At 40.9% G+C, this 25,926-nt stretch overlaps 1 protein-coding gene across 1 annotated transcript in view; it reads right to left on the reverse strand.

Annotated features, from left to right (window-relative positions):
• Positions 1 to 340: 340 nt before the first annotated feature.
• Positions 341 to 25,926, reverse strand: part of LOC106831998 (uncharacterized) — a 104,021-nt gene continuing 78,435 nt past the window's right edge. The window contains exons 5-8 of the mRNA XM_070496095.1: positions 7,365 to 7,441; positions 7,168 to 7,220; positions 6,769 to 6,927; positions 341 to 3,177 (exon numbers count right to left, since the gene is read on the reverse strand). Of these exons, the coding sequence (XP_070352196.1) occupies positions 3,132 to 3,177; positions 6,769 to 6,927; positions 7,168 to 7,220; positions 7,365 to 7,441 (335 nt within the window). The 3' untranslated portion in view covers positions 341 to 3,131. The remainder of the gene's footprint in view (positions 3,178 to 6,768; positions 6,928 to 7,167; positions 7,221 to 7,364; positions 7,442 to 25,926) is intronic.

Below are 25,926 nucleotides of genomic sequence, written 5' to 3' on the forward strand. Positions count from 1 at the left end.
CAAGGGAGGCATCGTCTATCGTCTTCCTCACATATATCTTTAGCATTTTGATTTACCTTCCTGGCTGCTAACACCTATTGAATTAGGAAACAGTGCCTATTTCTACTCCAAATTCTTAACTGTCCTTGGCCAAAATTTCAGATTGAATTCAACCAGGAAAGTCATAGCAAATACCTGCCCCCAGTTCAGATTCTGGACAAATTGAGACTTTTCTTTTCTTTTTTTTTTTTTTTTTTTACCACCCGAACACTAATTATAGTGCATCCCCTCACATGTGAGCCTAATCACCCCTTTTGCCCTCCCCCTCCCCCCTTCCCCAATGGTAACCACCAGTCCAATCTCCAATGCTATGTGTTTTTTTTTTTTGTCGTTTTTATCTTCTACTTATGAGTGAGATCTTTCTACTGAATTGCTTATGTAGGTAAAACTACACTTTACATTTGTGTTTTACATTTCAAAAGAATAGTCAAGATACTCAAAGTCTTCCATATGTAGCCCAAAATATCTTTCTCTTCTCATCTTCCACGGTGTCCCTCAGTGAATGTACAGTTCAGCCACCCTGACTTCTGATGAGTTTCAATGTCTAGAATCCAACGTTATTCTATTTTTACTACCGTTTCCCATTGCCCAAACTCTTTCCACTTTGTGTGGCTGCTCGCCCTGTTCGCTTCTTCCTCAGGCCAGCCAATTCAATGTTTCAAACTGAGGAGGTCTCTTCGACATCCATTTGAATTTGAAGGGGGTGGGGAGTGACATTTGGACATTTTATGCCAGTAAGTCAGTTTTGTTACTGTCATTCTTTCTAAGACCTATTTGTGAAGGACCCTTTGAGTCCCCTTCTGGAAGAAATTTCTCCCTTTTAAATAATGCCGGAGAAGCCCAAGGATATAAAATTTTAAAGACAGATCTGACCACGGTGCTGGAAACATTTGTCTGCGGTGCTTCCAGAGGGCAATCCCCTGATGATTCCGCCCCAGGAGTCTTCACACCACACCTCTAACAGCTAGAAAATATTTCTCTGCAACTCCAGGCTAGCGCTAAAGCCAGTAGTGGGAAGGGATTGTCACCAAACACCTTCAGCCAGCTGAGCCGTTCCCAAGCTTGCTTTATGGCACTTTGTCTCGAGGACTGTCAAAAATGAATGCCCGATTTGGCCACCCTCTACTTTCCCTCTGTCTCCAGACACAATCGGAATGTTCTCTGAGATGCCTGGACGTAAATTAAAAGTTCCCCTCCTTTATGTATGCCGCCCAACAGTAGTCAGTCAACATCAGCACATACCTTTAGACATTGCCCAGATAAGCTACATTTGATCTAGCGACCTAAAGGTGAATTGTAGGTTATACTTAATTACACTCGTGAGCCAAGTCTCAGTCAGGAGCAAACCTTCCTATTTCTCTCCAAAATATCGGGAAGCCCCTTAAGGGAGTCCACTGATTATACTGTAGAGGTTTGTACGAACCAGCTAGGGTAAATAATTAGACTATATTTTTAATTAATATTGCAATGCCTTCTAGCACAACGATATTTAAGATTATGATAGTATTGGAGTGACAGTAAAGTGGAGAAACAGTCCTGCTCCTGACAAAGCCAAGAAAAAAAAGGAAAGTTTTGTCAGTTTTGACAAAAATACCCTGCAATTTTGGCAATCTGACGTCAAAAGTTTCTTGTGTATTTAAAGGAAGTTTTCAATTTAGCAAACGCTCTCTTTGCCAAGGTGAATATTGGTCTTTATTACCAAAAATAAATTCGGAGAAAATGAAAGGCCGGTATTGTACATTTCTTGTTGGCATATCTGCAAAACTTTTTGTAATCATGTGAACTTTATGGGAATAATAACAATTAATACAGATTTCATAATGGGCACCATTTCAATTTTTGTTTCATTAAGCTTCACAAAAATATAGGCTTATGAAAAAGTCAGTTCAATTAAAGCATCAACTTTTCATTATTTTTAACACATTTTACCTATTTTTAATTGATGAAAGCATTACGTATTTTGCCAACCCAAGAATTTTTCACACTTCTTTAATTCAAACCAGCTTGATTTTTGCATTTCAAATAGGCAGGTTATTATTTGGTATTAACTGGAAATGAAATAACATAAGAGTAAAATTTATTAAATAGATCACAATGCATACATTATTTCCTAAAGAAATTTATTTTATACATTCGAAATACAATAAATAAACTTTTGTTTAACCCTAGCCAATCCTCACAACTCCTTAATGAGGAAGATACTGATAGTCTGCAAACAATATTTTACAGATGAGAAAACCTAAGCTTTAAAAAGTTATATAACTCATCCAAGGTCATCTAGCAAGTGCAAGGTCCAGGGTCCTAACACAGAAAATCTGACCCCTTATGATATCTTCTGTAGGCCTAAGATAGTAAGTTTCTAGAGCAAGGGTTGTGGCTTTTTCTTTTTCTTATTTATTTATTTATCTTTATTTTTTGTTTGCTTATTTTTTCCTTACACACTGTTGCTGTGCTAGGCACACACCAGTATCTCAATAAATGGAGTTCACCAATAATTTGTATTTGGCTTTGTTTTAAACACAGCTCTCTCTAACCTGCGTCGTTCTACGTTTATGGTCAAGCAACACTTAATTAGGATGACCTGTAAGACACTGCTAGATAATAAAGAGTCATCTGAAGCACCACAGAAAGATAAAATTATACTCATGGGTGTCTTGAGCAATAGATTAGTATCTCTGATTCTTGGCTGAGTTGACCAGCTCTATCTATAGGTCTTACAGACATCTCAATTTACATCACATCCTAAATTAAATTATTTTTCTCATCTTCTACCAACATTTCTCTTTGCTACCAAGCTCCCAACTAGAAACTAGGGAATCACCCTCAGATCTTTTTTCTCATTCACCCTCCATACGGTCACAGAGGATCCATTCCACCTGCTAAGCATCTTTCAGTTCCATCTCCTCCTTTACGTCTTCGGTGCCTTCAGTCTGATCCTGGTTTTCTTTTGCCTGGAAGAATTGAACATCCTGGGTACAGGTTACTTTGCACCCAGTCTCTTGCCACTGGCATTCTTCCTCCCAGATGCCTAAAGTTTCCTTCTGAAGTACAAGTCATTCACTTCTTGAAGAAGGCTGCCAGCTGCCTCTACCCTAAAGCAGTATTTTCCACTGTGAGACCCACGGAACGCTGTAAGCACTGGGAAAAGGGAAAGACAAACAGGCTTAGGGCAAGCTCTGGGAAACGTAAAACTCAGAGTAGCATAGTCCTGTAGGGAAGAACCCCACGCAACTGCCTAACACAGTGTTCTCCACATTTTATTTGGCCTTAAAACCCCATTTTCCCAGATGATACCAGTTAACATCTCAAGGAAATTTCTAAGCATAGTTTGAGAAAATACCATCCTACCTGATAAATTAACTGCAGTGCCAGCTCTCCCCCACGAGGCCCCACCTTCCTAATCCTATTGTACGTCTGTACGGCCATTACCAAGGTGCTAATATACTCTCGTTTTGTCACGTTAAACATGTAGTGCCTTCAAAATCAAATGTATTTACCCCAATTTTTCAATCTGAAGACCTCTTCCTAATAACTGCAAGACCCACCTCAAATATTACTGCCTCTCTAAAGCCTTTCTCAAGTCCCTCCTTGTGCTTGCTCTGCTGTGGGTCCTCTTTCTAAGATTGCACACATTTGTTCCTAAGTCCACTTTCCTTACAAGATTATTAGGCCCTTTTATCTTTGTATCTGCAGCACCTAGTATAATTCCCAACGTGCAGAAGAAACTCAATAAATGTTAATTGAAGGTATATTTCATTGTATTCTAATGAATACACCTTACAGATGGTAGGTGTCGAGGTGTATTTGCTATAAAATTTTTCGAGCAAGGTCAAAATGACTTTAAAGTACATGTAACCTGGATGGGTTGCGGCTGAGATAAAGGGCTATTCCAAAGGGAGACGTACCTGTGGCCCTGCTCTCTCTTGAGAAGCTAGATTTGTTCAGCTAATCCATCTAGCACCTCCCTTCCTCCCCACCCCAACTTGATGAGCACCTCCTCCATCTGTATCTCACTAGAAGAGAGTAATCTTCCCCAAAAGAGGAAGAGATATATTTCTCAGCCACAGATACAGTTAATCAGTGGAAGGCACCATTAGGTACCAGGCACCATTCTGGATACCCATTGAGTAACTATTCTCATCCAGAGGTTTACGGTACCCAACGGCTCCAAGAACTATAGTAACTTCTTACTCCTCAAGGGTAGGGCAAGGTCCACTGAGAACAAGTCTAGCTCTACATAGCTCTGAAGAAGTTAATTTTCAAAGAGTTGCCTCAAATCTTTTTTAACGATGAGGCAGATCTGTAAATGCCTCTGCCACTTTCCAGTTGGGCAAGCTGTTTCACCTCTTCACACCCCCTTTTCCTCATCTGTAAGATGAGGATAAATGAGCCAGCATTTGAAAGTATTTAACACCTTGCTTGGCACATAGCGAGCAATCAATAAAAGTATATTACATTTGATTCCGCTTTCTCCTGAATTTTACAGTTTATAAAAATAAAAAGAGGAACCACTTACATTAAATTAATAACCGACTCAAAAATCTGTTACTAAGTATATTTTGGACAGATCTATTTGTCTGCCATTCACCAGGTTAAATTAAAATTAAAACACACTCTTTAAAAAGCCTTCCTAATTCAGCAGAACAGCATTTGAAATGATGAATCTCCGCCATACATTTTAATGCTGATTCCATTTAGTGTCCAAAGTTTAGCAGTTTGAGACCTCAGTGTCTTTAAGGTAAGGTCCAGATAAAACATGTACCTCAATGGGATGGTTCTGTCATAGGAGAGAGATCCTGGCTGGAATCTAGCAGAACACAATTGTTTCTTTTGTAAGGTTGGAACCTTTCAAATTATTCCCTCATTATTTTGTGAGGAAGTGAATGCATGAGGCAATTTAAACAGGCCAGGCAAGGAACAAGCCACACTTGCCCTGGGGACCAGACCAATGCATACACAAAGAAGGCCTTGGCCACTGTGGGCTAAGGTCCCAGCTCTTAGGAACGTAGGTCCCCCTAGCATTGGAATTAATGAGGCCATTGGTTCACTCATTTTCCTTTCCAGAGATTATCATGATCAATTTGCATGATGATTATGGAAAAAATTAAAACACTATTCCCAAAGATCAAGTTAATAAAGGCCTTGGAGACTCAGAGCTTCCTGGAGGAGAAGGGTATATTGAGATGAGCTATAGTTTAGTCCAACGAAGCAACGGTGAATTCCTATCCCCCCCTTTTTTTATTCATAGCATCTTACACCTCGATTAAACCCTTGAGAATCTCTCTCCCTGAAGAACGTGTAACGAATTTAATACAAATTCTGAGGGAAATAAAAGGGGGGAGGCAAAAAAAAAATCAGAATGAAGAAGAGAAAAGAATATGAGTTTGTGGAATACTCTTGTGGTTGAAAAGCCATTTGCTCCTCCTTCAGCCCAGTGACAGAGTCTACATTTTCTATATTCAAACTAAAACTCATTTCTCTTTGATTCTTCAAGCCCACCTAAGAGACAGACATCTACAGCGACTCACTTACCTCCTTGGGAGCTACAAATCTAATCCTTAGGATCTTACTAAAGGCAACTGCCCCACATACAGAGCAATTCCTTTTTGTAGTTCAGTTTTACCCTGTTCTCCTGTCTTTTACATAAAATCGCATCCTGTTTTTTTCCTTCTAGGGAGACTTGCATTTCCTGCTCCATAGAGAAGCATCTGACCTCCTTGGCAGCTGTCTTGGAGGATGAAACCTATAAAAAAGGTTCACATCCCCCCTCCCCTCTGACAGAATCTCCTCTTTGTGGGTAGTTGTGGTCAAAAGTGCCGTAGCTCGAGGGTAAAACACGGAAAGAGAATAAAACTTGCATTCTTAAAATTTCTCTTCATGGTCCTGCTACAAACCAAGACAAAATAAAAATGCAAAACAGGAGACTATGCAGCTCTTCCATCTATTAATGATTTGACTTTCAGCATCCAAACCATCTTTACCGAAGAAGCAAAAGAAAAATAGTTAAACCCACAAAATATTCTATATCACAGCTAACTTTCCCTCCAAATTATTCTCAATTTCTCCTTCACCTCCCTTACCTCATCGTGGGGAATCCTGTATGCATAACGACACACATAGCCTTCTTTAACAATCTGTTTTACGTCAGTTTCTCCATGCTTTTCATGGTCACTAAAAAAAACCTGTAACCATTTACGTCCGGTAAACCCAGAAGGAGTGAAATAGTATATTCTTTTGCATGATCGACTGAGAGGAAGAAACATTTTAAGAGGACAAAAGAACACTATTGTGGTGACTTTTTACATTTCATCCGTAATTTATCTACTATGCCTTTCCGATGACTGAAGTAATTTCTTTGAAAATATAATGCCATCATTCTAGACACAACAGTGACTGTAATCGAGTCTGAAAACATTTACTGAGTGTGTTTGTCGGGCCAAGACCCGTGTGAAGTGCTGGCAGGACCATCATAGACAATCGTGAAGGCTGTGCCTGGCACAAGGGTGCCCAGCCGAAGGGACGGTGGCAATCCAGTTGGTTCTCCCACCAGACTGAGCATCCAGTGCTGGCTACACCCGCCTGAAGGAAGGGTGGCCTTTTTGTAATTTGTTTGTCCCAAGGGGGACAGTTTTCTGATAACCATATTTGATGAAGAGAGCTCAGCGCCTACAGATACAGGAGGCTTGTATCTAACAGCAGATCGTTTCAGCTGAGGGTGATATAAATTACCTGAAAAAGCAGTCTTCATGAGCTAGAAGGTAAACAGTGGGGTGGTGGTCGCCTCCCCCTTTATCGTTTCTGTGTGTAATCTTTTGGGCAAGCATAAGGACACTGTTACATTCAATCTTCTCCACTCTGTGAGGCAGGAGTCCAAGCCCCTTTTTCCAGCTGAGGAAGACAAGCTTCAGAGAAGTGAATCAACTTACGCTAGGCCACCCAGCAGCTAATAAGTGACCCAAAGACCCTGTGTCTTCCCAAAGTAGAGGGATCCAGAAGAAGGAAGGCGGAGAGGTCTATGATTGCAGCAGGGGTCAGAGCCAGAAGCCTGTGGTATTCAGCAAGAACTTTCAACACTAAGCATGGCACTTGGCACAGGGTGGACCCTCAAGAAGTATTTGTCAAACTGACCTTGGGAAGGAAGGCTGGGGAACCAACATTTTTTGAATGGGTCCAGGAGGCACCTAGAGTGTCACATGTAAAAAGGTGCTCACTCTCAGGGTGGCCTCGTTCACATCATCCTAGTACCCAGCCTGCTCCCCCACCCCACCGTGCACTCTCCCATCAACCCTCCAGGGTTTGGGGACTTTGGTTTCCAAGTCACGGACAGGCAGAAGTTCAGACTGCTCACTGACGTCTCCACTCTCGCCTGCCCACTGGCCCTTCTTCAGGTTCACTGCGGTACCTGTGCAAAGAGACAAGAAAACCCTGGAGGAAAGCTTCCCATCTATCTTCCTGGTGGTCTTTCATTTCTTTGCCAATAAGGCGATCTGCTTCACAACACACTTCGATATATTTGACATCTGTCATAAAACCCAGGTCAGGCATATCTGTCTTCTGTTAAAATAAGCCATTCTACAGAGACACTTCCTATGCTGTTAGGGCCCCAGCAGAAATAATTATTGACATATTGTCCACACATCTAGCCAGCCCTCTTAATAGGAGCCATAAATTACAGGCCCTGGTTTCCTCTCTTCTATCAGAGAAATGAAGTAACACTTAGAGGACCAGAAGGAGACACCATGATATTAAAATCTGAAGGGGAAGCTGTAGCTGCAGTGACTGGCTTGAAATTAACACTTTCCTTTAACATCTTTCAAAAGTTAGTGACTGTGGCAATACACAGCTGTTTCTTTGTGATGAGGCATGAATTTTCTCATAACACTTTACTCAGATGAGTCTTATGTTCACGCAGCACAGAAGGAAGCTGACAGAAGTTTTCTGAGTGGCGGTGATTCCTCTTTATAAGGATGGCTCAACCTTCTAGGAAGGTTCCACATGGGGGAGAATTCTGGACGCTTGGACTCTCATTACATACTATGAATATGGGAGAGAAGCGCCAATCACTCCTGATTTGAATTGCTCCCTTGAGAGAGACACCCATGGAAGAAGCGAGTCTCAGTTCCCCAAAGACCTGGCAGTTGGAAAACCTGTCACAAGATTCTTAAAATCACTATTATGCTCAAAGGTGTTACAGCCCCTTTGAGCCTCTGTGGGCTCAAGTACATATGGCAAAATATATAACGCTTCACCCTTGGGTAGAGAGCGTGGTCATATATACATCTTCCTGCTGATCAGGAAGAAAGAAAGGGGATGATTTTTATAACGGAAAAAGGATTTTAGAAACATGTGTGGTAACTTAGCTATACTTTTGTTGGAGTAAAGAAGGAGGATTCCTTTTTGAAGATGTTTGCAAATGTTTCTGTGCAGAAATAATTTCCACAGAAATGACATTTTGGTAGTTAAGAGGTACCACCCTGAACAAAACAAGTTAGCTGAAATAAATGTTCTACTTTGGAGAAAGAAGAACTCGTTGGGACAGATGAAACCATGGATACTTTCTAGATTCAGGGCCAGCTTGACCACCTGAGCAGCCCAAGTAGTTACTTGGTGGGTGGACTGGTGGGGGGAGTGGGGTTCCTGGGGACAAGGGGAGGGGTCTATGCACAACAAAGGAATGCAAAGATTAAGAACTACAAGTTTCCTTTATTGGGGCTACCAAGGCAGACTCAGATAATATCCAAAGATCCAAGGTAAGAAAGTTTGTTTTCTCAGCAGACTGTCAGCAAGGACTTTTAAGAACAGAGGAAATTTGTGCTGAGGGGAGAGAAGCCCCCAAATGTTGAATGGTGGACACAGAAAATAATATTTCTGTCTGGTAACATTCTTTCTAGGTCCTTCTTACTCAACACCTAAACAGATGCCAGATATTTTTGTTTGTGTACGCTAACCCGCTTGCTCTATGCTTAAATGAGAAATAGGCTGTTTTGTTCAAACTGGAATAAATTGTTGAAAGAAAGAGAAGTGCTTAAGTGTCTTCTTCAGGACCAGGAAATCATCTATCATTTGGACTTTGAGTTGGAGCATTGTAAAGAAGAAACTTGTTCTTTACAGTTATGCTGTTAAATTAGGAATAAAGACTCTTGTTGAAAGAGATGCTTTAGCAGTATCTGGATGAGAGATTAGCTCTACAAGAGGCAGAGGAAATCGCCTATTTCCCCCTGTCCAACCCACTCAACTCAAACCACCCAAAACGGTCAGTGGATTTGAAATGAGAGGAAGTGGCTAATTTGATGACCAATAACAACACTGATGGTTAAGGATGTTAAGATAAGGGTAATATAACTCATGTTTCTAACTACGAGCAGATCAGCTGCAGGAATCAAAATAGCACCAGCAATGACAATTGAGTCAAAATGATGCCTTGAACGGTCCAGACCACAAGTTTTCAAGGCAAAGAGTAGTTGATCTCATCTCAAGCAGGCATCCCCCTGACCAGGAGAGTTGGAGTTACACTTCTCTACCACAATTTGAGCTGGACAAACATGTCAGTGCTGACCGAAACTTCCCAGCCTTCCGAGAGATGAAGAGGCTCAATTCCCGGACTCAGCGAAAGGGCCATCATCTGTTAGATGGTGACATTTTGCAGCACTGCAAAGTCTCCCCTGTAAGTGGTTGCTTAACAGCAGGCCACCAGCAGGCTTTCTGAGATCTACAGACAGCAGAAACCTGTCACACGTGCTTGCTCTCCCTTTCATGTGGGAAGGACCTCAACAGGATGACTGCAGGGAGTTTGGTGCCAGTGATAATGGAAGGCATGCCAGGAAAGTTGTTCATTTTGCCCTGGCAGCCACTGGGTGATTGACATACTATAGACTTTAAGTATTTTTCACATCAAGTCTTTGGCATGTTGCTTCCTTTGTGGGTTAGGGGGGAACCGATTCCCCTGAATGTCATCTATACATAACAGAGGTGCTGTGGAAGAATTCTCCCACTTTCTTACCTGATTTTGACATGTTGCCTAATGCCCATGTTTGGAGAGAATTGGTAGCGCTTTTCATATAACTGAATATAAGGCAACATCTTGTTTCTCCTTGGGAAATGGCTCCCCTCCACCACCTAGGCAAAGACCTGGATTCTGATCCCAGGACTGCTCTGGTCTTTGCTGCCCATGTGCAGAGAACAAAACAATCTCCTATCTACAAATGATGACTCCTCTTGTTTCAATGGTCTTGCTTTCCCATAAAGGTCTGTACAAAACCTCAGCATGCCTCTTGCTATGCCATTTTCCTTTCTGCAATTGTGATTTTGTTGTCATCACATTCAGCACAAAATCAAATGACACTTGTTCAGGTTTATGTTCACTAAGTCCTTCTCCTTGACTCGCTGATATTTAAACATTTCAAGACCACACACTTCCTACCGTGTTGTCTTCATGTGCTTAAGCCTAAATCTGTGCCTGTAGGTGGGGAATGACTGGATACTATTACCCTGATAGCTGATGATAATATTTCTACATCCATTGTTAAGCTTCTTAAGTTTCTTCTTCACATTAGGAGTGTTTAGCATACCATTTTCTAAAAACTGTACTGAATGTGCCTTAGGTAAAGTAAGATTCGCTACCACGTTCACGGGAGATTATCTTGGACTAAGCTGCTGAGCGAATATCTCAGCCTCGCTCAGCCAGTCTCTCCATAAATGCACCTTTATAAACCTCTCAGGGGTAAATTGGGTCACTTGATGTTGTTTCAGAACATCTGGAAAATAGTCATTGGGGTGGGGAGGGCTGTAAAAGCTCTTTGTGTGAAGGCTCAGGAGATAGAATGAAAACATGGACGTGACACGTATCAAATGATTCTAAAACATACACTTGTTTGTAAGGACCCAAACTACTCATTATCTGCTTTTACTTCAAATAAGAGAGGTTTGGCAAGGACGCTGAGTTCAGATATATGTGATTGCTCCCACACAAGCTTCAAATCCCTTTTCTGGCATTTTTAGGCAACTGCAAAGCTAACCACGGCTGAACCGAATATCCATTTTACATACCTCCCCAAGGCAAGTTCTGGGGGACCAAAGAAAAGCAAAGGACAGAGCCACTGAAAACAAGAGCCTACAAGTGACCAGCAGGTATCCACACAGTAGACGTGACACCGTCTCTGTAGCTCCTTCTGGTCAACTGTGAACATGACCGTATATTAAAAGCAGCCAGGAAATGGTCACCCTTCCTAAGTAAGGCACTTCCTTCATTGGCTGCGATACTTTTTCACAGGTAGAGATTCAGACATTTCAGGTATGGAAAGTCCTTTCTTAAGCATCTTGAATTCCAAGCTGGGGAACTTCTTAAGTGATTGAGTAATGTGTCTTACGGTTCTCACTTTCCTTAAAATATGAATTAAGAAAACAAACGAGAGCTTTTCCTTAAGGGGTGCCCTGAGAGTTAAGCTGGCTGGCCCTCAGTGCTAGGCTGTATTGCACGCCCCTCCTTGATTAGCACAGGTGCCAGGCTGTTCCTTCAAATTAAGACAATATGTTGTAGTCATGAACCGTATTGGCCATCTATCTTCCTTTTGTGATCTGGCTCTCATTGAGCTGAAATGAAGCCATTTCTCCTGCCTGTGGCTGATTAAACACAGAGTAAATCCACATCTCTAAGGAGGCTCTAATGATTCTCCACAGAGCCCGTGTCAGCTTAGCCCGCACCTGCAGGCTTCGGCGTCTCTGTTTCCATCATAAAATGAAGCATCTGTTTCAGAGAGGGGGTATCTTTCCATCATCCAGTGTATCGCTCTGGTCAGAGTGGATGCAGCTCATTTGATAGACAAAGCTGCCTGCGGTCCCGTGGGTGACAAACGGCCCCCAAGGAAGTCTTGTTCTTATCAGGGGTGAAAAGGGCACAACTTTTGGGTGTAAACCTGTGACTTTGGTAAAAGTCTCCATGGCTCACATCCCATGGTCTTCTTTTAATAAAAACAGGTCAGGAAACAGCAAGGGGAATCTTTGAAATAAGGCAATCCTTGATTGATCAACTCATTTGTTCTTTTTTTCATTTATTCAATGAATACTCTTCACATAGCTACTATGAGTGAGGTCCCATGCCAGGAGCTGGGGATAGTGTGTGAACACGGTGGATGCAGCCCCTGCCCTCCTGGACGTTACATCCCAGTGATGAGACAGGCATTAAACAATTCAGGATGAGTTAAGTACTTAATCACCACTGTGAGAAGTCACTCAGATAAGAAGGTGCTCTGGGAATACGTAAAAGGAGATCAGATGTTTTCTAGGGTTCAAGGAAGACACCTCTGGGGAAGTAACATTTAAACTGAGACTTTAAAGACAAGAAGAGTAGTCAGTTAAGAGAAAGATGAAAGAGTATTTTCAGCCAAGGACATAGCATGTTCAAAGGTCCTGGGGTGGATGGGTAATGCTTGGCCCATCTCAGAATCAAAAGACTGGTGAGAGGGAGAATGGCCAAAGGTGAGGCTGGTAACATGGGCAGGGATCAAATCAGGCGGGGAATTTAGGCTGAGTGAAGGAGTTAGAGTTTTATCCCAAAAGCTTGATTGGTGGTGGTTTGTAAGCAGGAAAGGGAAATAATCATTACTACCAAAGAGCCCTCCTACCATTTATGGAGTAGGAGCAACGTTGCAGTTTCCTCGTCAGGCACTGTATAGATGTCTCATTTATGATCTCCAACGGCTTCAGCATGCCTTCAAGGGGGATATTTTTAGCCTCACCTTAGAGATGAGGAAAGTGAGGTTTAGAGAGGGTAAGTGCCCTGGCAAGATCACATGACTGGCAGTGTGGGCCCAGCTCCTGGCCAGGCCAACCCCCGAGTCCAGGGTCTTTCCTCCAGGACACACTACCCTCCCACGCACAGACTGAACACCAACTTCCTAAACGTTTGTGACATTTATGTAAATTACTTTTTCCAATTGTTTGACACTTTGAGAGAATTTCTTATTTATTTATGGATATGTTCAAATAATAAATAATAGCTCCCTTTAAATCGTAGTAGAATTAAAGAGACTATAGCAGACTCACCTTGTCTCTTAGAAAGTAATCCTGGTGCCAAGGTCTTAAATTAGTACCATGTAAAAGCTGAAAACCAGACTTCTGGAATTAGATTGAACTGGGTTCGAATTCCAGCTTGTCCAGTTATTGATGGTGTGATTTAGAGCAAATGTACACAGATGCTGGGGCTCAGTTTTGTTCTCTATAGATGGATATATGAGCACTGAGTTCGCTCAGTTGTTGTGAGGATTAAATGAAATGGTTATGCCAACCAATTTTCCAAGTTTCTGAGACACTCAATATACATTAACCACTGTCACCACCATCATCTTCTTCTTCGTCATTATTATCATCCTATTACCATCATCATCATGGTGAGTTAGCTAATGTGCCTGGCCCATGGGATATCGGACACCCCAGCTTTTTCTCCCAGCAAGTGCTTTTTAGCCTACTGCCAGTACGTTGCTCATTTCCTGTTCTCACATTATCAAAAGGAATGTGCACTCATCCCCAGCAGGTAGCCGAGACCAAGTCTGCCTAATATGTCATGCAGCAATTAAATACAATAACACTTGAAAACAGCACGCACGAATTCCAAGAAGACTTCAACAACTCTGCAAAAGGAGATGCTTGATGGAGATGGGTGGGTATGCGGCATTGAAATGTAACTCCCCTTTAAAATAAGTAGCTAAACAGATGGAAGAACTCTTGCTTTGAAACTGCTTTTTTGTCTTGAGTGATTTCTTAAAAATTATGTGAGGCATCAAATTGTTTTTTGCCATGAACCGAGATTTTACATACAAATATTATATAAATAGAATATGCTTATATATGTGATGTAAGTTCCCCCCAAAAGACTATCAAATATCCAAATCCAGGAAGATATCCGGACAAAGCCATCTGCTCCCTTGATGGCTGTCTAGCACCCACCACAGCCTGCTCAGTGTCACTTGTAGTCAGGTTTACACAGCAGATTCACAAAAATTCCTTATTATTCAATGAAATGATGCCTGTAAGAGCCATCCTGTCCAGTGCCTGGCACATATTCAGCCTCTCATCAATATTAGCTATTGCAATAATACAACAAAAATACTTTAGATGGAAAAGGGTTTTTTTCACCTAGCTTTATTGAAATGTAATTAGCATATAACATTATGTAAGTTTAAGGTGTACCATGTGGTGACTTGATACACATATATGTTGCAAAATGGTTACCTTCATCACCTCACATAATTACCTTTTGTGTGTGTGGTGAGAACATTTAAGATCTATTCTTAGCAACTTTCAAGTATACAATCCAGTATGGTTAACTATAGTCACCATGCTGTACGTTACATTCCCAGAAATTATTGATCTTATGACTTGGAAATTTTTACCCTTTGACCAACATCTACTCATTTCTCCCAGCCCCCAACCCCTGCCAACCATCAGTCTACTCTCTGTTTCTGTGAGTTCAGCTTTTTTTAGATTCCACATATCAATGAGATCATAAAATATTTGCCTTTCACATCTGACTTATCTCACTTAGCATAATGACCTCAAGGTCCATCCATGTTGTCGAAAATAGCAGGATTTCCTTCTTTCTCGTTGCTTAATGATATTCCATTATATTTATCATGACTTCTTTACCCAATTGTTCAGACAGACAGTTAAGAGGTTTCCCTATCTTGGCTATTGTGAATAATGCAGCAATGAACATGGGAGTGCAGACACTTCTTCAAGATCCTGATTTCATTTCCTTTGGATGAATATCCAGAAATGGGATTGCTGGATCATAAGGCAGTTCTATTTTTAATTTTTAGAAGAACCATCGTACTTTTTTTCATAGAGGCTGCGCCAATTTACATTCCCACCTACAGTGCACAAGGGTTTCCTTTTTTCCATATCCTTATCAGCACTTCGTTCTTGTCTTTTTGATAATAGCCATTCTAATACGTGTGAAATGATAGCTCATTGTGGTTTTGATTTGCATTTCCCTGATGATTAGTGAAGGTGAGCAACTTTCCATGTACCTGTTGGCCATTTGTATGTCTTCTTTGGAAAAAATGTCTATTTAGGTCTTTCGCTCATTTTTTAATCAGATTGTTTGTCTTTTTGCTATTGAGTTGTATAAGTTTCTTATATATTTTGGATATTAATTCCTTATCAGACACATAGCTTGCAAATATTTTCTCCCATCCCGTGGGTTGCCTTTTCATTTTGTTGATTATTTCTTTTGCTGTGCAGAAGCTTTTTAGTTTGATGTAGTCCCACTTGTTTATTTTTGCTTTTGTTACTTGTGCTTTTGATGTCATATCCAAAAAATCATTACCAAGACCAACGTCAAGGGGCTTTTTCCCTATGTTTTCTTCTAGAAGTTTCAGATCTTATGTTTAAGTCTTTAATTCATTCAAATTAATTCTCATGAGTGGTGTAAGATAGAGATCCAATTTCCTTCTTCTGCTTATGATTATCCAGTTTTCCCAGCACCATTTATTGAAGAGACTATCCTTTCCCCATTAAGTATTGCTGACTCCCTTGTCATGTATTAGTTGACTGTATGTGCACGGGTTTATTTCTGGGCTCTCTATTCTATTCCATTGGTCTATGTGTCTGTTTTTTGCCAGTACCATATTGTTTTGATGACTGTAGCTTTGCAAAATAGTTTGAAATCAGGAAGTGTGATGCCTCTAGCTTTGTTCTTCTTGGGATAGTTTTGTCTATTTGTGGTCTTTTGTAGTCCCATATGAATTTTAGGGTTGTTTTTCCTACTTCTGTGAAAAAATGCATTAGAATTTTGTGCATTGAATCTATAGATATTTCTGGTAGTATGGACATTTTAACAATGTTAATACTTCCAATCCATGAACATGGGATATCTTTTCATTTATTCACCCTCTTCAATTATTTTCATCAAAGTCTTGTAATTTCCTAGGTAGAAATCTTTCACCTCCTTGGTTAAGTTTATTCCTGAGTAATTTATTGTCTTTGATGCTGTTGTGAATGGGATTATTTTCTTTTTTTTCAGATGTTTTGTTGTTAGTGTATAGAAATGCAACTGATTTCTGTATGTTGACTTTGTATCTTGAAACTTTACAGAATTTGTGTGTTAGTTGCAAGAATTTTTTGGTGGAGTCTTTGGGACTTCCTATCGATAACATCATATCATCTGCAAACAGAGATAATTTTACTTTTTCCTTTCCAATTTGGATACCTTTTATTTCTTTTTCTTGCCTAGTTGCTCTGGCTAGGACTTTCAGAAGTATGTTGAACAGGAGTGGTGAGAGTGGGTGTTCTTATCTGGTTCCATATATTAGAGGAAAAGTTTTCAATGTTTCATTGAAAAGACTTAAAAATCATCCAGTTTAACTCCTATGTTTCACAGATGATGAAACTTTAGTCCCAAGAGGCCATGAAACTTCCACAGCATTTCACAGCTACCAAGACCAGAGCATGAAGAATTTCAGTCAATCTAAAATCTGAGATAACCAGAAAGTTCCAGCATGCTTAACTCTGAAAAAGCTATTCCCATCTCATGAGACTGTTCTTTCATCACACTAATCCAACTGTCACTCCTTTGTTCTCATCTGTCACCACTAGGCATATGTTTCATGAAGGAAGAGACTGCGCGTGTGTCATTTTACATCATATTCCCAACATCAGCACAGTGACCTGGCGTGTAGTATGTGCTCAATAAACTATTTGTTGACTTGGATAGAAATGTATAGGCACATAGCACAATCCAAGAGACAAGCTAAATTGTTACACTGTGCATCCTAGAATTATGTGCAGGGCTTTAGCTAAATGTTAAGCTTCTCACTATGACTCTGAAAGATAAGGAAGTTTTGTTATATAAAGATTTGCCACCCAAAGATACAAGGTGGAATGTGCCCAGTGAGCCGTGCTTGAGAACGGGTGGTTAAGCTATTCTCAATAGAACCTCCTGTCTATCTGAGAGAGAACTCAGTCTATAATGAATGGAACCAGGTAATATTTAGGTAAAGATAGTCCAGCAACTCAAGGGCTGAACCTGAAGCTTAGGGGAAAACTACATACTACATACTGTGAGCACCCTGGAGACCACCTGCAGGCCAGAGACACGTTTCCACTGCCATCTATTTGCAAACCTCACTGCCAGTCATGCTGAGGTTTGCTCATAGCTGTCTTGCAAGCAGTTTGATACTCCCTCTCGTCCTGGAGGTGAGGTGTCAGTGATGATAGAGAAGTCCTGTGGCTCTGTAGGAAAGCTTCTATGAACTGTCACTAACCTGACATATGAATTCAAACATACCATTTGTTAGCAGCCCTTTCCCACCACCTTTGCATGGTAATACTGCTTCTACTCAACATAAAGGGTCCGGCTGTGGGACGCAAGAAACGGATGGAGGGAATTGCAAATGACTCGCTCTCTCTGAGGCTCAAATTCATCATCTGTGAAATAACAATGGTAAAGATGTGCCCAAACCACGTCACCAGATGGTTGTAAGAAAGACATCTTCAGGAATGTAAAGTCTATACAATTATAAACCAGCGTTTTATTTCTCTAGAGCCTTCCACTACGTGTTGTGGGGTTGACAAAATGAACAATACAACACAGCCCTGCCCTTCAAGGCACCTATAGTCTAGTACACACATGTAAGTATTTAGTACACTCATCTAAGAGAGTCAAAAAATTTATACATACCCACACAATTGTTCTGTTACCAAATATCTTTGTAAAGGAATCTGATATAGAACACATTGCAGCACAAATTAAATAATCTTTGATCGATTTTGAATACCTCAGACTATTTTGCCTAGATAAGCATAAAAAATTTTGCATTTTTTGGAGGGAGGAATAAAAAATATAAGAAACAACTGTCTTTTTATGTTAAATGCTATAAGTCGATTCAGAATCAGGCATAACTAAAGTGGATCAGAAAGATGTGCCAGATTACATATCTCCCCCTTACTTCCTGTTCAGGATCAGTATTGCATAAGTGCACAGATCACAGCTTGACCGACAGAAGTCATACACTGCAACACAGACTGGAGAACTTACATTGGCAAAAGAGGATTTTTTTTCCCTTATCAAAAAACAGGCATATTTGATACTTGACCAAAACTGTTTAAAGTGGATTATATCTCCGTTTGGCTTCGTGATGAGTGCAAAGACAAAAATCTCTGAAATTTATAAACAAAAGTTTCTTTCTCCCTTCAGAGTTCTAGGCAGAAAAGAGCCTTCGCTGACTCTGAGACATACTACAGCTTGAATGTTACAGGCCCATAAAACATATTTATTGTTGTTGAGGCTCAAAATTTCCATCCTACTGCATTTGAACACTGAGTTGGAGTTTATAAAAATAGCATCGGCAACACTGCCAACAAGATCCTATAACCTTAACATGAAGTAAATATGAAAGTAGAAGAGAAATGTAACCTTTTTAAAGTTCTCTCTATGCAAATATCATGCAGAAGTCACTGACTACTGAACACTCCCACGTCTCTTCGATCTCTGATCTGCCCTGAAAAATCATCACGGCAAGCTTGTTATTTTGATCTTTCACAAATTTATTTAAATTCCTATTCACTTTCTGTGATGATCTCTGTACCTGTACCATCATCTACTAATAGTACATTTCTTAAGAGTCCAACGCAGTCATAACCACAAAATCACAAAAGAAGATTTTTATTAAACTTCTGGGTCTATTTATCCTTTGAGACCAAATCATCACCATGCTCAAGCCATCTCTAAAATGATCCATTAAAATGAAATATACTAACGGTAGCAAAATATGTGCGGAGACTCGTGGGGCCACAGACTCCTTTCCTCGCTCCCCATTTGTTTGAATTCATTTATTTGCATGAGTTCATGTCCAACATTGTTGGAGGTTGGGACTGAAAGAGAAGAACTTCGGAGCATAGGCATCCGTAAAGACGTGGGAAGCCAGGTAGATGGAAGGGGATGCTGTCTGTTTCCCGGGCAGTGCCGGAAACTCAGTCTGACACTCTATCGAGACGCTGCAGGATGAGGCCGAAGGAGCAATTTTGATGAAAGCCACTGTGAGACTCAGGTCCAAATTGTGCTGCCTCCAGGCTGAAGTGATGAAGTGTGACACACAGACAGAGGCCCTCCCACACACACACTCTAGCACAGACCTCACAGCAACTCTGATTCCACGGTGAGCAGCCCTGGAGAACTGTGGAGCCCAACAGAGCCCAGATGGAGCAATGGAAGGGAGCGGGGCGTGCACAGGAGGTCCTGTTGGTGTCCAGGGGTGGCTCTCAAGAACTATTAATGTTAATTTGACCTCATGTGCGCCCATAGATAAATGAGACCTAGGCACAGCCAGGTTCCCTTTGTGTATGGAATATGGAGCTGAACGTGCACCATCTCCCCAAAACACATGAGTGGTATTTGCTAAGTTTACATTTAAAATTTGAGCATCACTTCTGGAATACATGGCAGTAAGGTAGCTAAATTGCTCACTGATAATACGAAGCTGTAGCTCCTTTCTCTGGGACAGACTCTTCACCAATGCGAACAGACCTCTTCTGTGTATTACCAAATAATTTCCGCAGCGTATTTTAATGCGGCTTCTAAGGGTGGCTAATTTACTATTAAGCAATTGCTTAAGCATTAGGAGAATCTGGCTCCCTGTCATTTAAAATGCATTCAGTATTTGAAAAACCTAAATATTATGGCTTATCTTCATATAATGATTGGTGCCCATAATTATGAGTGTCAACATATAAATCTAGAATTTGGCCTTCGTGTGATGGACAACGAAGAAGGGAGAACTAAGCACTCTTGATAAGCTACTCTAAGAATGTAGGTAGGCACTAGATCAGTAAATCAATGACACAAAAGGAAGAACACTTCTTGACTCTGTGTGTGTGTGTGCTTGTGTGTGTGTGCGTGCGTGTGTGTTGCAACATCAGAAGTCACTTAGTAACGGGCTACAGGAGTACCCTACACAGAGGAGAAAAATTCAGAACCCAATATTTCTTCCAGCTTCTCACAGGGGCTCTGACAAAGAGGAAATCATCTAAATACCCAAGAAAACTTTGTTTTTATGCTTCTTGGTTTATTTTTGGTTTTTGTACAAGAGATTATTAAAATTTATACTAGTAAAAATGTACAAATCTTTCCTTTTGGACCACCACCGTCCCCTTAACAGTTAATAAAGAAGCTGTGTTTTCCCTGAATTAGATAAAACAACATCCAGATCCAAAACTAAAAGAGAGAATTACTAGCACACTTTGCTGAATGAGTAAATCAAGGCCTTTTCTTATTCTAGAAATTTGTGTACAATCAAAAGTGTAACATTCCCTTAAACAATACAATTGAGGATTTTTACCCAGTTGTTTAATTGAAGAATATTTTCTTGTGCAAAGAAGATCTTACTATGGATCTGTATTTTAGCATTTTGAAAGCATGCCTTTGTGAAAAAATTCCATAAACAAAGAAAATATTTCAATGTGTCAAATTCAACAATCTGCTTATGTTGGTAACAGGAAACACACGAAGTCTTTCAGGAAGTCCAACTTTAAGACTATTTGAAATGACCAATGACAAAAAAGATGAGTTTGCCTCAGGTTTCTTTTTGATATCAGTGACGTATTAAGGAAAAGAAAAAGAAAGACACTCTCGTCAAAATAGCATTTCATCTCCCCTGATTGGGTCTGTTCACAAGCGTAACAGCTGTAACTCAAGTTTTCTTGAGCAGTTAACCTTCCAGCCTTGATTAAAGATACTCAGGACCAGGCCACATTTGTGCTAAAAATGTTTCCTTTTTTTAAAACTCTTCTGCTGAAGCAAATGCACCTCTCCGTCACTCGTAATGTGATACTAGGTTCAGTCTATCGTGCCAAATATCACGGAAACCTTGGAAAAAACTGCCCTTATCATCTCGCAAGAAGCCAAAATAGGAAATGGCTATTGCAAGGCATTGTAGACCCACCATATCAAATTGGATGATGTATGCAAAAGTACACGGTAAACCGTAAATAAAGCACTACATGCATGCAAAGTATTCAAAGTACTGGGGAAGCTTTCTTCATGATGATGATGATGGTAATAAAGCTATGACTTATTGAGTGATTTTATTATGTGCCAGCCACTGTGCTAAGCACTTTACACGTATTTGCTCATTTCTTACTCACAACAATCGGTTAATGTAGAGACTATTACTATCAGCACTTTACAGATGAAAGCTCAGAGAAGTTGAGTCAATTGCCTAAAGTCACACAGCTCATCAACCTATTAGCAATAAACTAGTTCTTCATGCCCTCATGCACATGAAAGTGCTGGCAAAGAATTCATGAATCACGTCTAGTTATATTATGTGATCCAGGTAACCCAACATATGGTCATATTACTCTTTAGTTATTGAAGTTAATGGACACATACACGTGTACACACACACAAACTTATTCAGATACCCGAGGATATGTCAGGTATTCTTGAACTACCCATAGATTTGCTCTTTTTCTTTGAAAATGCCTCAATGAGTCATATGACTTTGCTGTGGAAAGGCTTTTTCTGGCATAAAGTAACCTTACACTAAATGTTTGATAAATGAGCACATGCTCCCTGGTACAGCAGTATCTGCCTTACTTGCGTGGCACGTTACACAGAAATCTTTGGTTTGTAAATGACAAAAAGTCAACTCAAACCAGCTAAAACCAGAATAGTGCTTGATTAGTTCATGTAAGTGAAGAGTCCAGAGACCTCTGGTTTCAAGCATGGCTGGAGGCAGGCGCTCAGGGAATGGCATCTCGTCCATCTCTCTATTGCTCCTGCTCTGCTCTGTTTTTCTCTTCACTGGCTTCCTTCTCAGTCAGGCTCTTTCCATCAGCAGTAACTGGATTATATATGGCTCTCCTAGAAATGGGAGCACCTCTTTCTTTATATCACCAACCAAAGTCCCAGGGAAGCCTTCAATTGACTTGGCCTGGGTCATATACCCATCCTTGAACTAATCACTGCCTTCCGAGGGATAAGGCATCTGATTGGGCAGCCAAGAAGGAGGAGGAGGAGGAAGGGAGGAAAGGAGGAGAAAGAGTAGGAGACGGAGATGGTGGTAATGAATAGAAGTGTGGCGCAATAGTAGCCTCTCTTAGCCCAGAGAGGTCTTGCTGATTTTTGTCTCCAATGTTCTCTCAAAAGTTTAGCTTCCAAGAAAGGAAGCAGATTATAGATCATTTCATCCTCCTTTTCAGATTTTGTTATTTATGCCTGCCTTATTTACTGTATTTAAAGGAAATGGACACAGAGCTTTGAAGAAGACAAGGCTTATATGGATGATGCCATCCAGGAGGGACATTGTTTCTTTCCCTGCTTCATTATACTTGGTGGTAATTACTATCCATACCACGGTGACATTTAATTATACTATTCCAACAAGTCTACCTTCCTCTTGCAATTCATAAATTAACAAAAGAAGACCACAGAGTGTGCCCCATCACACATTTGTAATTTTTTTTTCTCAGATTCTAGGAAAATGATGGGAGTTTCCCTGTGGTCCTTTCTCACACAGTAATATCCTTCTGCCCTACTGTGTGCAAAGCTCTCATTTACTGGAAGAGCAGCTACACTTCTATGCAGGGCCAAAGAGTTTGGGATCAAGGAAATTCCCAACTGGTTTAACAAGAATGAGCATCACACTTTTGTAAAGCTCTACAGGGACCAAGTGACAAAACTTGGGTCTACAATAAGAATTGGGAAAAATTGGGGAAGTGCCTTCAGGAAGTGAGGGTCTGTGATGATTGAGAGTTCAGACAAGAGCAAATGAGTATCCCAGTCTATTCCGCTTCATTCCAGTCTCACATTTTTCATAAGACTTCTTCCCAAAAGAGAGAGAGCGAGGCCCAATGGAAAGCCATTCCACAGCCACGCAGTTACCTGTCGTTATGCCTGATCCTAAAGCCCCCACAACACTACTCTTAGCAGATCGTCTACCTCCCCGTGGCTTTTTTTTTTAATTGAGGCCATGACTTTTTTCTCGATCTTTCCTTTTGCTTTCAGATCCAGGGGCAGAACACTGGATAAGTCATGTTCCTGTACTCATAGCTTGCTGTCATTTTAAGTTTGTACAGGCCCTTCGCTCATTTGTTCATCACCTTTCATCCCATTTCCCTTCACCCATTTTGTCCCCAGCCCACAAGCAACAGCACTATTAGCTTTGATGATATCCTTGAATGTGTACGTATCCTCGTGAAACACATAGTATATCCTTGTTCTGTGTGTGTATTTTTAATTTATACAAATGATGTCCACAGACTTTGTTCTGTTCTTTTTCTCCCAACACAGTTTTTAAGATTTCTCTACACTACTTCAAACTGTTGCACAGTGTTGCGTGGTAAGCCTCCCTAACATCTTATCATCTCTCCCACCTGAGGAACTCCTAGGCTGCCACCATCCTCACTACCACAAACAATACTGTGATGCCATCCTTATCCAGCCCCCTCAGGGACCTGTATAAGAGTTTCTCTGGGCTCTACACCCAAGAGCGCCACATGGGACTGATGGATAGGTCTCCATCTGGCTCCCCTGCCCTGACTACTCTATGGAGGACCTACCATGGCCACAGCATCAGCTTCATATCATGCAAACAGGAGAATCTGAAGCTAAAAGAGGTTAAGTGATATGCCCAACTTCACATAGAGTCAGGATTCCAAGCCAAATTACTCTGACTCCCAGCTTTGCGCCCTTCCACTGGAGCAAACTGCCTTCCACAGGGATCTTTTGATTCAGTGGCCTATGCTAGAGGCAGCAGGGACACAGTAAGAAGACCAGAAAAAGCATCCCTTCCCTTTACCAGGCATCCATTCCCCCCAACCTGCAGGGAGTGGAGATCGACCCTGCCAGAGGGGCTCAGGATCCCCAGCCTGGTGCCGGCAACGATGTGTGATCAGAGGTGAGGGATAGCCCCATTGGCTATGGGCCCAAGGAGCTTAGCCCCCCTCGCACCCCTGATGCAGGCAGATTAACAGCTGCCATCTGGCAAGCAGAGTCTCTCCATGCAAACTGCAAACCCCCCCCTCTGGGTGAATCACTAGTGTGTCCAATAGCAGTCAGGCCCAATGAAACTTTGATGGCTCTATTAATGAAGATGAAAACTTGAGATATGCCAAATGCAGATTAAATGGCATCTTGGTAACATGATTATCTCTGAATTACTAGCTGCACAGTGAGACAGCCAAGTGACTAATCCTAGGAAGGCTGTGCGCTTTAGATGCAGGATCCCCTACTTCCAGCCTCCAGAACGTGGTTTACTGCATCAGAGTGGCACTTCACTAAACGGAACACCAAGAGTGCCTTCCTCTGTAGATGGCACTCTTCTTCAGAGAAGATTTAATTTCTTGAAATTTTGAGGCTCCAAATTCAGAGCTATCTGCAACAAGATGAGTGAGAACACATCAGGAAAAAACAAGAACAAACACAAGAATCTGGCAAATGTTCACGTATACAGCATTGTCGATAAAATTAGCAGAAATGACAGCATAGGAATGATAGAGAGGGAATTCTAAAAGCCACAAGTCACTCTCTCCTGCTTTCTTTCCACTTCTGTCTTTAGCTCGCCGTTATTCAAAATGCCATTCTATCCTAGTGCTTTTGATACCTTTGCACATGTAATTTCTATGAGGTAGGCATAATCGTTCCCATTTTCCATCTGAGAAAATTAAGGCTTGAAAGTGTTAGTAACTTGTCCGAAGTTACTGAATATCTAGTACCTGGCCAAGCTGAGACTCCTCCTTGGGTCTGTCCATGTCCAAAGTTATAGTGTTCTTGAGGAAGTGCCATGGTTTGACTTCTCAATTTTAGGAAGCTACAGAGAATTTTGAGAGGTTCCAAGAATTATTTCTAAAAAAACGGAAAGCCAGCCCCAGTAGAAAGGTTATGAAAATTCCATCTATAAGATACAAGATTGGGACTTGTCAAGTGGTGGTGTACTGGGAGAGAGCGGCTGTTGGTGATGATCTGTGAATAATTCAACAATTAAAATGTCTTCCAATTTTGCTGGAATTGTGTAAGAAAGTCTTTACTTGGCAGCTATGGAATGGACTATGTATGAAAGCTCCAAGAATCCCATTTAGACCCGAATGTCTATAAATCTCCTTACGGTTTAATCATAAGAGGCCAAGGACATGAATTGGTGGCATGGCACGTGGTTTAAATTGTGTATCGTATAAAGTTATCTACATACATCTTGAGAAAGCTCCACACTTCTCCTTTCTCTTGAAGTGCATTTCCATGGGCACCAGATATATGAACAAACACAGGCTCTAAGACATCTGATATACTGTACCTTTCCAATCAGATGCGTAATTGCGGTAGGACTGTTATTGCTTACGTTTCACACTATCACTAGCAACTTTAATTTCTGGTTAAGTTCTTGAAATCTCTCTCTGGAAAAACAAATGAGATCACACTCTCCATTCTCCTGGTTAACAGTGTCATTATCACGTGCAGATCCTCAAACAATTAACTAAATTCCATTGTCATTCTGAATTTCTTCTCTCTTGTGATGCATCCACAAACGTATTCAGTCTTCTGCCTTCCCAACGGAAAAAAATTTATAGAAACTACCATAAACGGCACATAATTGTAAATGACTTTTTAAAAAGCCATATGGAAGGATGAATAACCTTCCTTTTTTTTTTTTTTCCATCTTTCCCAAATATTCTCTAGCTTTGTGTTTTGCAATACCTTTTGCACCCAGCTTTGGTCAAAATTGTTGTTGGCCAGTTGCCAGTTTAAAATGTCCTACAAAATGAATTGCTTCTTTTGTAAATAAGAAAAAACTTTGGGAAATATTGCTTTGAAATACTGTGCTGGAGTCATGGCTAGCCTGGAGCACTTTCTGTGGGGGCAAAGGAGGCTGGTGAGTTTAGTGTCTGCTCAGCATGTAT

Source organism: Equus asinus, chromosome 2 (assembly GCF_041296235.1).
Source record: "Equus asinus isolate D_3611 breed Donkey chromosome 2, EquAss-T2T_v2, whole genome shotgun sequence".
NCBI lineage: Eukaryota > Metazoa > Chordata > Mammalia > Perissodactyla > Equidae > Equus > Equus asinus.